The sequence below is a fragment of the Harmonia axyridis genome, chromosome X, assembly GCF_914767665.1.
Source record: "Harmonia axyridis chromosome X, icHarAxyr1.1, whole genome shotgun sequence".
NCBI classification, from domain to species: domain Eukaryota; kingdom Metazoa; phylum Arthropoda; class Insecta; order Coleoptera; family Coccinellidae; genus Harmonia; species Harmonia axyridis.
In genome coordinates, this window is record NC_059508.1 from 26,830,145 (window position 1) to 26,842,183 (window position 12,039).

General features: G+C 32.7%; 1 protein-coding gene across 1 annotated transcript; it reads right to left on the reverse strand.

The window, feature by feature from the left end:
* Positions 1-10,018: 10,018 nt before the first annotated feature.
* LOC123686229 (histone H2B-like) lies at positions 10,019-10,480 on the reverse strand. Its single transcript, XM_045626245.1, has one exon. The coding sequence runs from the start codon at positions 10,436-10,438 to the stop codon at positions 10,067-10,069; it is 372 nt and encodes a 123-aa protein (XP_045482201.1). The 5' UTR covers positions 10,439-10,480; the 3' UTR covers positions 10,019-10,066.
* Positions 10,481-12,039: the final 1,559 nt, after the last annotated feature.

Consider the following 12,039-nt stretch of genomic DNA (forward strand, 5'->3'; position numbering starts at 1 on the left):
TTATCGAAAGTTTTACTTTCACATGTCAAATATCATATTGAAATCTGTGGACTTCAGATAATGTGAATTGTCGGTGGGCACCAAGATCTATGAATTTAACATCGTTAGATTTGTCCCTTTGATCACATTTGAAGAGCACCATTCATCAGTTGAAAAATTTTGAAAAGAAAATACCTGACAATAATAAATTGAGAGGCTTTTTATATAGTTTGATGAGCAATTTATATATCATGTTAACAGACATACGGATGGAATGACATACATACAGACAAATAGGCATACAGACGGAAGGACAGACAAAGAATTTGACCTATGATTTTTCATCCGGGAGTCGAAACTCTATTGTTTCAGATAATTTTCGGCTTATTATGCGAAAACGAAAACTTTCCTCGAAAAACGATAGCGCAAGAACTATTTTTCTCATCTTTAACATTCTGTGTAATTCGAATTAGAAATGCATGTATGGGGTCCTAGGGTAAAATTAAAATACTTTTGGCTAGGAATAACTTTAAATATATTAACACTATCTTCCAATCTGTGATGATGACCCATCGATGCACATTGCTGATTTAAATGAACCTCTCTTTCAGTCGATATCTACAGAACAGATTATCAGTTGTTTCATAATTTGTATCACTAAAATTAGTGAGGCAATAATGAGTTATTGCTTCGAACAATATCATAATCTAAAGAAATTGTCTCATGGAGTATTCATAATCTATTCTATTTAAAAATATAATAATAATACCTGTCGCAATTTTTACTATGCAGTTGCTGCGCGCGGACATTGTTCCTTCATATCTCAACACAACTCATACCAATTAAACGATACCACAATAACACGAAAATTTCGAGCCCTTTTGTATATCGAATAAACAAGATCAGACCCAAATACGAGAACGTCCCACTGTGTATATCATTGTTATGGTCAATCAACGTCTCCATTCCCTCAATGTGGTTGACCGCAGATGAAAGGCAATGATTTCAATATTAGATCATCGGTGCACATTGCTTATTTCAATGAACCTCTCTTTCAATGTCGATACCTGCAGAATAGATTTCAGTTGATTCATAATTTGTATCACTAAAATTAGTGAGAAAATGATAAGTTATTGCTTCAAACAATATCATAAACTAATGAAATTGTCTCATGGAGTAATCAGAATCTATTCTATAAAAAAATGTAATAATAATAATACCCATTCCTGTCGCAATTTTTTCTATGCAGTTGCTGCGCGCGGACATTGTTCCTTCACTTCTCAACACGACTTATACCAATTAAACGATGCTACAATAACACGAACATTTCGCGCCCTTTTTATATCGAATAATCAAGATCGAACTCGACATGCGAGAACGCCCCACTTTGTATATAATTGTTATGGTCAATCAACGTCTCCAGTCCCTCAATGTGGTAGGCCGAAAATAAAAGGCAACTATTTCTATATTAGATATTTCATCTTTTCTGTATATGGACCTGAAAGTAACACTTGGCTACTTATACAAGCCCAGTAAATACGGGCGTCGTCATGAGAAATACTCTTTTGGAATTTTCTATACGCAGCTCGTAAATCATATATTTAAGCTATTTACATTATATGAAGATGATGTATGTAAGGAAGGAAAATGACTTCATGATTTGATTCTTGTATGAAAATTAGAAGGAGTATCAACTGTATATGGAAATAAAGTGATTAATTTATCTATTTCACAACAACAAACAACATCTACGCTTTGTTCCATCAAAATCGTATGAGAATGAAAAATTGTTGGTCATTCGAAAAAATTCTTCTTCTCATTTCATATCAATGAGTTAGTGCACCATAGAATGAAATATTCTAAGATTTCGTGTGGCTGTATTGAAAGTGGTCAGATATACTCGTAAGCATCGATTTATTTCAAAAAAAGTATCTACTCTACTCTACTCTTTCGATATTCTTTTCCAAAGTCTGATTATATGTCTGAAATATCATCTTCACAAAAATAATTTCGAACATTATGTAGAGTAATTGTATTCGATGTTTATTCAGAGCAGTTACAAATATCAATAACCATAAACTCGCCAACACACTATTAGAGCTGTACGGAATGTATCTTGGAAATGAGGCTGATTTCGAAAAATAATTGAACTACTCCTTCTAATTTTCATACAAGAATCAAATCATGAAGTCGTTTTCCTTCCTTACATACATCACCTGCATATAATGCAAATAGTTTGAATATTTCATTTTCGATCTGGGTACAGACAATTCGAAATGAGCATTTCTCATGACGACGGCCGTTTTTACCGGGCTTGTATAAGTAGCCAAGTGTTAGTTTTAGGTTTATATACAGATAAGATGAAATATCTAATATTGAAATCGTTGCCTTTCATCTGCGGTCAACCACATTGAGGGAATGGAGACGTTGATTGACCATAACAATTATATACAGTTCTCGCATTTGGGTCCGATCTTGTTTATTCGACATACAAAAGTGCTCGAAATTTTTGTGTTATTGTGGTATCGTTTAATTGGTATGAGTTGTGTTGGGATGTGAAGGAACAATGTCCGCGCGCAGCAACTGCATAGTAAAAATTATTATTATATTTTTAAATAGAATAGATTATGAATACTCCATGAGACAATTTCTTTAGATTATGATATTGTTCGAAGCAATAACTCATTATTGCCTCACTAATTTTAGTGATACAAATTATGAAACAACTGATAATCTGTTCTGTAGGTATCGACTTTGAAAAAGAGGTTCATTTAAATAAGCAATGTGCATCGATGGGTCATCATTATAGATTGGGAGATTGTGTAAGTATATCGAAAGTTATTCCTAACCAAGAAAATTTTAATTTTTTCTTAGAACCTCATACATGCATTCCTAATTCGAATCACACAGAATGTTAAAGATTAGAAAAATAGTACTTGCGCGCTCGTTTTTCGAGGAAAGTTTTCGTTTTCGAATGTTAAGCCGAAAATTATCTCAAACGATAGAGTTGCGAATCCCTGATGAAAAATCATAAGTCAAATTCATTGTCTGTCCTTCCGTCCATATGCCTGTTTGTCTGTATGTATGTATGACATTCCATCCGTATGTCTGATTATCTTTTCGTACGTCTGTATGTCCGTCCATTCATCTGTTTCTTGGTCTGCCCTTCTGTATATCTGTTTTCAAGCTACACAAAGAAAGTTGAAAATGGAGTATAAAGAAAAGTTCCCATACCATTTTTATCATTGGTACTATAGTAATGAAACAAAAACATTCTACAGGAGCTTTTTTCAGTAGAATCTATTTGTGTAATCATTTTTTATTGCTGTTAGTTATTATAGATGTGATACAATCTTGTGGTTTTTGAATGTTATTCGAAAAAATTTCTATGAGAAATGAAATCGCTTTTTATTTCCTTTTCATAATGATAACATGGAATATAAATTGCTCATCCAACTATATAAATAATCAAAAAATTCAGTTCTACATAGCAAGTCACCCTAAAGACTATCCATTATAATCTGTGAACTTCAGATATATTCGGTGGCCACCAAGTTCTCTGAATTTAACAGTGCCGGATAATTTATTTCGAAATTTTTCAACTGATGAATGATACTCTTTGAATGTGACCAAAGGAACAAATCTAACGATAGTAAATCTTGGTGGCCACGGACAATTTCCCTTAGCTGAAGTCCACAGATTTCAATAAGTCATTTGCCATGTGAAAGTAAAACTTTCGATGATTCTTTAAGTTTGATGAATAATTTATATTTAGTGTAATATATGTTTAGAAAGAAAAAGAATTGTTATTTTTCATAGAAATTTTCCTGATTTACATCTAACAAAATACATGTTTGTGTTATGACTTCCAATATTTATTGTAATGAAAATCGAATGATGATTATTTTGAACAGTTCAATAATTAATTTTTATATCTGAGGCAAAATTTGATTCGCACCTCACAAACAGAGTGTACACCTTCTCAATATGCAGGAATATTAAATTAGTCCAAGAAAATGATCAATGAAATACGAATTTTGAGGTTAAAACTTGAATTTTCGATATAAGTTACTTTGAAGCATCTAAAAACGAACTGTGAAAGGTTTTTTTGAATTCACCCCCGAGAAGGGGTGAAAAAAAATAAAAAAAGTGTTTTTTTTGAAATTTTGGGGAAATGGTGAGTGTTAGAAAAAAAAGTTTCGAATAAAAGTTGTAGAGCGTAAAATTTTACATAAAAATGTTCTCATAATTGTTTTTCCTAAAATTGAAATTAACTGAGATAGGATAGCTAGAAGCTAGGGGATGATAACAGGAACTTTAAAAAATCATAAGTTGTTGAAAAATTGAAAAAACTCATAATTTTTTTTTTAAATTACTTATATGATTATAAACTTTAATTCTAGAGAAAATTTTTTTTTTTTAATTGTTTATAAAAAAGTTATAACAATTTAAAATTTTTATTTTCAAATTAAATCAACTTTAACTGATGAAAATATATATATTTTTTTTTAATAGATTAATATTTTAAGAAATTGACCATACGCGTTGAAATTTAATTCTTACCTGTTCTTTTCAAGCAGGTATAAAATAATTTACCTGGTGAAAGATATTGTGTGGCGGCGACTTTGCTTTTACTACCGACTTCGGTACCTCATGCATGGAAAATACTGTATTACATCAAATTTTGGAGTCGATCTGAATCAAAAATTTTTTTTGGCGAAAAAATATCCAAGGTTATAGTCTTGGTTTTTTCGAAAAATACGACCGATCGAATTTGAACTTTTTATGGTGTATTTAGATAGTTTCGAGGATGTACATTCCGAATCAGGCATCGATTTCGATCAGAAAAATTTGTATACACATTTAAAGCACTATTTTTCTACAAAATTAGCCATATCTCACCTCTGGGAAGTGCTAGGAAGAAACCGATGGTAGATGTATATTCAGAATCGAAAATTCTGCATGTAACCAAATTTTGAACGTGATCCGCCGTCAATTTTTTTTTCAAGAAAACACCCACAAAAAAAGTCTGATATGGTACTCAAATGAAAGGTCTCGTTGGGAGGAACTCAAAAATGGTCTAACTTCCGATTTGGGATCAACGGTTCTCGAGTTATAGCAGTTTTTTGGGATTTCAAAAAAATTTTTTAAAGTCTGATATGGTACTCAAATGAAAGGTCTCGTTCGGAGGAACTCAAAAATGGTCTAACTTTCGATCTGGGATCAACGGTTCTCGAGCTATAGCAGTTTTTTGGGATTTCAAAAAAAAAATTTAAAGTCTGATATGGTACTCAAATGAAAGGTCTCGTTCGGAGGAACTCAAAAATGGTCTAACTTCCGATCTGGGATCAACGGTTCTCGAGTTATAGCAGTTTTTTGGGATTTCAAAAAAAAAATTTAAAAGTCTGACATGGTACTCAAATGAAAGGTCTCGTTGGGAGGAACTCAAAAATGGTCTCACTTTCGATCTGGGATCAACGGTTTTCGAGTTATAGCTGTTTCAAGAAAACACCCACAAAAAAAGTCTGATATGGTACTCAAATGAAAGGTCTCGTTGGGAGGAACTCCTAAATGGTCTCACTTTCGATCTGGGATTTCATTTGAGTACCATGTCAGACTTTTTAATTTTTTTTGAAATCCCAAAAAACTGCTATAACTCGAGAACCGTTGATCCCAGATCGAAAGTTAGACCATTTTTGAGTTCCTCCCAACGAGACTTTTCATTTGAGTACCATGTCAAACTTTAAATTTTTTTTTGAAATCCCAAAAAACTGCTATAACTCGAGAACCGTTGATCCCAGATCGAAAGTTAGACCATTTTTAGTTCCTCCCAACGAGACCTTTCATTTGAGTACCATATCAGACTTTTTTTGTGGGTGTTTTCTTGAAAAAAAATTGAGGCGGATCACGTTCAAAATTTGGTTACATGCAGAATTTTCGATTCTGAATATACATCTACCATCGGTTTCTTCCTAGCACTTCCCAGAGGTGAGATATGGCTAATTTTGTAGAAAAATAGTGCTTTAAATGTGTATACAAATTTTTCTGATCGAAATCGATGCCTGATTCGGAATGTACATCCTCGAAACTATCTAAATACACCATAAAAAGTTCAAATTCGATCGGTCGTATTTTTCGAAAAAACCAAGACTATAACCTTGGATATTTTTTCGCCAAAAAAAATTTTTGATTCAGATCGACTCCAAAATTTGATGTAATACAGTATTTTCCATGCATGAGGTACCGAAGTCGGTAGTAAAAGCAAAGTCGCCGCCACACAATATCTTTCACCAGGTAAATTATTTTATACCTGCTTGAAAAGAACAGGTAAGAATTAAATTTCAACGCGTATGGTCAATTTCTTAAAATATTAATCTATTAAAAAAAAATATATATATTTTCATCAGTTAAAGTTGATTTAATTTGAAAATAAAAATTTTAAATTGTTATAACTTTTTTATAAACAATTAAAAAAAAAAAATTTTTTCTAGAATTAAAGTTTATAATCATATAAGTAATTTAAAAAAAAAATTATGAGTTTTTCAATTTTTCAACAACTTATGATTTTTTAAAGTTCCTGTTATCATCCCCTAGCTTCTAGCTATCCTATCTCAGTTAATTTCAATTTTAGGAAAAACAGTTATGAGAACATTTTTATGTGAAATTTTACGCTCTACAACTTTTATTCGAAACTTTTTTTTCTAACACTTACCATTTCCCCAAAATTTCAAAAAAACCACTTTTTTTATTTTTTTTCACTCCTTCTCGGGGGTGAATTCAAAAAAACCTTTCACAGTTCGTTTTTAGATGCTTCAAAGTAACTTATATCGAAAATTCAAGTTTTAACCTCAAAATTCGTATTTCATTGATCATTTTCTTGGACTAAATGTTTTATATAGGTTCTGTTTCAGATAATAGCCGTGAAAAGCCCAGAAATCTTATATTTGATACTTATATTTCAAGGCTCATCAACTGACGTGATCACTCAAAGAAGTAAAACGCCATATAAGGTCAGGAGAGGAGAAGCAATTAGTACTAATACACTTCAAGAATCATGTAAGGAATAAGAATCCTCCCAGAAAACATGAATGTATGGAATTCATTTCCATGCATTCGCCAAGTTTCCAGAATGATGCCCGAGTTCGAATTAAAATCCTGGTATATAAAGAATACTAGCAAAAATAGAGTGTAATTGAAAATATTTGTTTGAGACTGAAAAGTATTCATTTTATTTTTGTTTTGTTATTTTTAAACCTTATTTGCAGACTTGCAGTTATGTGATATTTTCAGTTTTTATTATAATTATATTTTCAATGAATTTTTCAATCAAGTACCCGCTCACAATATCTATTTCACTCACACATTCTTATTTTTCCAGATGATTTCATTTATTTATTTTATTCAACTAGTTGTAACTAAGAATTAGATCATTCCAGTTATCGATATAACATTTATATCAATTATTTTATTTTGATTCATTCTTTTTAGTTTCGATATTCCTATGAATTTCACAGAAAACGTTCAATATCTCCTCATAACACTATACCAATCTATTGTATTCTTCCTTAACACTCCTAATTGATTGAATTCAAACCGTTCTTTTTATTATTGGCCATCATTTCCAACATAGTTTTGATTGTGAAGCATGGTTTTTATTCGGTTCATTTATATAATATTTTCATTGTTTATACAAAACAATATAAAATAAAGTTATATCATAGGTAGTCATAAATCATTAAACTTGATTCTATACTCATCATGTCTGCGCCCGACAAAATCGATTTCGAACGACAAATACTCATCAAATATTCGAATTCAATTGCTTGATAATTTTTTTTTTTTCAAAATCCGAAGATCAAAGTCTTTGAAGAAAAATGATCGCATGCAGCTCTCCTGTAACAAGCAGAAAAACATGCTGCACTACACAATAACTAAAGTTCTATACAGGATGATTCCAAATAAGACTTGAACCGTGGAGAATAAGTTGGTATGACTCATTTGCGGTCGTTTGAGTCATATTTATTGATAACCCTCAATTTGAAGTTCTTTTGATTCTTAAAAGATTTTCTACCTTAGTTCATTTTTCGTCTTCATTTTCCACGTTGATCCCAATTCGATAATTATTTCGCTTTGAGGTTGAATAGTATGTTTGGCATGCAACTTTTGATTTGCCAGAAATATTTTCGAATCTGGCGAATTTACTTCTTTTTTTCTCAAGAGAAAGTTCCGCATTCTCTAGTTTCGTGCAATCATAGGCAGGAAAATTATGAAGAATTTTCGGAAACAGATATGAAACTTCTTTTCTGGAAGTTTCGTTGATTGATAGGCGTGAAATCATTTTTCAATAGAATGAGTGTTCCGCATACTCTAGGCTCAACGTTGGTATATTTTTGAACGAATTGCTTCCTTATCGAAGGATACATATGACAGAACCTGTTTCGTGCCCAGTGAGAAGTACAGCTCCATCAACTTCGGATTTTTACGTTTGGGACAGATTTAAAAAAATTGTATATGAAAGAACCACTTACGTTCACGTATGCGTTTCATTCAAGTTAATAAGAAAATTTGTACCACTCATAAAATTTTTCATGTATCTCTGTTCCCTTAAGCAGAATTCCAAGTTCTCTAAAAGAAAGCATTTATCACAACGACTACCTATGGAAAAATACTATTAGTTTTAATAAATTCTTCAAGTATGACTGCTAGGTTCATAATCGAAAGGATCACTATTCAATTCTCATGACGTCGATTCAATGTACCGGGTTTGTATAAGCTTCAAATCGTATGGTTTTTAGATGTATATTTCAGAAAAATGGAATATCCGAGTTACAAGCTCTATAAGAACAAATAAAAAATGATTTCTATCGACGTCGGTCCTATATACCGGGTTTGTATAAGCAGTGCGGAGTGTGAGGTTTAAGTTTATATACAATCTACAGCGTTGTCATATTTAGGGTCTGGAGTAGTCGATCGAATATATCAATTATATACAGCGTGTTACTCTCGATATAAGCGCCCTCGCACTGGCCGAACCCTGAAGTTTTCTGTATATATTATGATGTTTCACCGATTTTTCACACCCGGCTGAAAATTTATCCCTGGCATCCCCGAACGTCCCTGATCAAGAATATATGGTTAAACGCTACCAGACCCGGAGTCGGGTCTGACAACGTCAGTTTTGGTCTGAAAAGTCGGTAGAGTATATCGATTCGGGTCTGTATAAGCGGTCAAACAAATCTATATATATATATAAACCTGTTGCAAACAGTGATTGTTAAAATATATATATATATATATATATATATATATATATATATATATATATATCTATATATATATATCAATATATATATCTATATATATATATATATATATATATATCTATATAAGGATAAGGACAGTCCCTCTCAGAGAAATACTAACCGTAGACACGTGTTTCGGGCTTTCGGCCCTCATCAGTACGGTGAACAAGTGTTAGGATGTGCAACACTTGAAAGAAACAACAAACAAACAGAGTCAACAACAGAAGCATATATATATATATATATATATATATATATATATATATATATATATATATATATATATATATATATCTACTCACACCACGAATGGGCTGGTTGAGATGCATCTAACTGGGAACACAGCCAAACTTGGACTTCACGAAGATCTAATAGAGAAGGCGCAAAAGGAGATGATCTTGTGGACCACGAGAATTGTGAGAAGTTTCCTCAGAAGCAATTGAGTGTTGCCTTGTTCTGAGAGGAACCGGCAACCTCTAAGCCTTACCCTGCAACGGTATAAATATATATTTATATATATATATAGTAACAATTGAAAAGCAGGTAAATAACATTGAACCGAATATATATACATATATATATATATATATGATATTGGTGTGCAAAATTATCAGACATGGTATAGGAAGTTGACGAACATATTCGAATTATATTAGTATGGATTATTTCAAATTGATAAATCTACATGTCGTTAACGGTGAAATTAGATATCAGACTATAATTATAAGTTTTAAAAATTTGTGGTTCTGAAAAGAACCGTTTGATATGCAACAACAATTCCTGCTTTATTTGGAACTGGTGTATTTTGTTACTGCTTTAGTTCCTTCGCTGACGGCGTGTTTTGCCAACTCACCGGGCAAGAGAAGGCGCACTGCTGTTTGAATTTCCCTGCTGGTTATTGTCGAACGTTTGTTGTAGTGAGCAAGTCTACTCGCCTCGGCGGCGATGCGTTCGAAAATATCATTAACGAAACTGTTCATGATGCTCATAGCCTTGCTTGAAATACCCGTATCCGGATGGACTTGTTTCAATACTTTATAAATGTAGATAGCGTAACTTTCCTTCCTCTTGCGTTTCTTCTTCTTGTCGCTTTTAGAAATGTTTTTTTGGGCCTTGCCAGCTTTCTTGGCAGCTTTTCCGCTAGTTTTAGGAGGCATCTTCAATCGATCAATCTGACGATAAGTGAAAACTAAAAAATTACCTTCTCAGTGTAAACTTTTTATTTGAGATCGTACCACCTAAATTGACTCCACCTATTTAAGTTCGGGTATATACCCGAACCTACAAACTTCAAAAGAAAATAGAAGTTGGTCCCGGGTCATCTCCGACAAAACCATTTAGGAACCATAGCACTGCCTTTCACAACACTGCTGACGCATCACCTGAATAATCAACTGATGGACATTTCATCAAACCCGAAGAATTAAAGCTTAGCACAGAGTTCGATGGACTCTAGCAATGGCGAGTGTCTGCAAAAACTACCGCCATCTCATCGTCTATGGTATTCCAAACATGTCGCAAGCTAGATTGTTGTACATTAACCCTTACTGGTGATGGGATGTTATTTACAACTTGTATGCTCATTATCCTCTTCAAAATGTTATGAAACAGTCGGTGGAATGCTGATTAGAGAAGAGCGATATTTCACGAACTGTGATTTAATCACTGAGATCAGAATGTCACAGGTAGTCACGGTTCCGAAAAACGAATACAGAGCGTGACGGGATCACAGTTTGAACATTTCACAGATCTTTTCAGGGCATATCATCGTCCGTTGCAATCGTAAATTATGAAGGCAGCCTGATGTTTTTATTGCTTCGGAACCTTTTTCGACTAACATAATTGCATATTTTTATGACAATCCCAGCATCGTAGGCAACTTCGCATGCTGTAGGAAGTATTTTTGTAGAACTAGTTAAACAATAAATACTTGCTGCAAACTAATAACTACTGCATTACTGCATAATTGGTGGTGGCAATAAAATTCTAATTTTATGCTTATCTTTGATAAACAACCCCAAAGAAATTCTTTCTATATTGAAGTTGTCGACCGAAGCAATAAATGGTACTCTGTATTATAAAAAATAAACGAAAACACGTCAGCGACATAATAATAATAGGCGAAAGAATAATAACAGGCGAAAGACCAGCAATCTTTGGGCTTTCTTCACAAAAGTTGATGTAAATTATGCTACTTGTAATTTATGCAAGTTGAAATTATCTTTCAAAATCACCTCTTCAAATTTGAGGAAACATTTGAAAAATCGATATCCTTCTGTTACGTTCCTAACTAAATCTGAAATAAGGAAAAGAGTTGAATATGTAAGAAAAATGGATGTTTTCATAACAATTTTGCTTTGAATGAGTGACCAATTCGAGTTGCAAAGATAAACGAACTAAGGTTTGGGTGATTCATACAAATATTATTAACAAGCAACCTAAACAGTGATCACGTCACGCTTTAATTTCACTGATATCATAAAGTAACGTTCACGTTTCACAACGTGATCTAGAAATCACGGTATCGCTTCTCTCTAATGCTGGTCATCAGAATCTTTTGCAGTTGAGTGATCGAATTGGAAATAAGACGGCATAATTTGCTTCCAGCTTAAAATAAGCTATTGCGCCAAGATATAGAGGATATCAAAAGACTGATGGAAAATCCATAATCAAAATTGAAATTCGTAACGCATTTTGTTGGAAGAAATTAAGTAAGGTTATATTGCACTATTGATATCGGATCTTTAATTTGGGATAC

Bases quoted from the DNA above. Each gene is read 5' to 3' on its own strand.
- LOC123686229 (XM_045626245.1), bottom strand. From the start codon at position 10,438: ATGCCTCCTAAAACTAGCGGAAAAGCTGCCAAGAAAGCTGGCAAGGCC.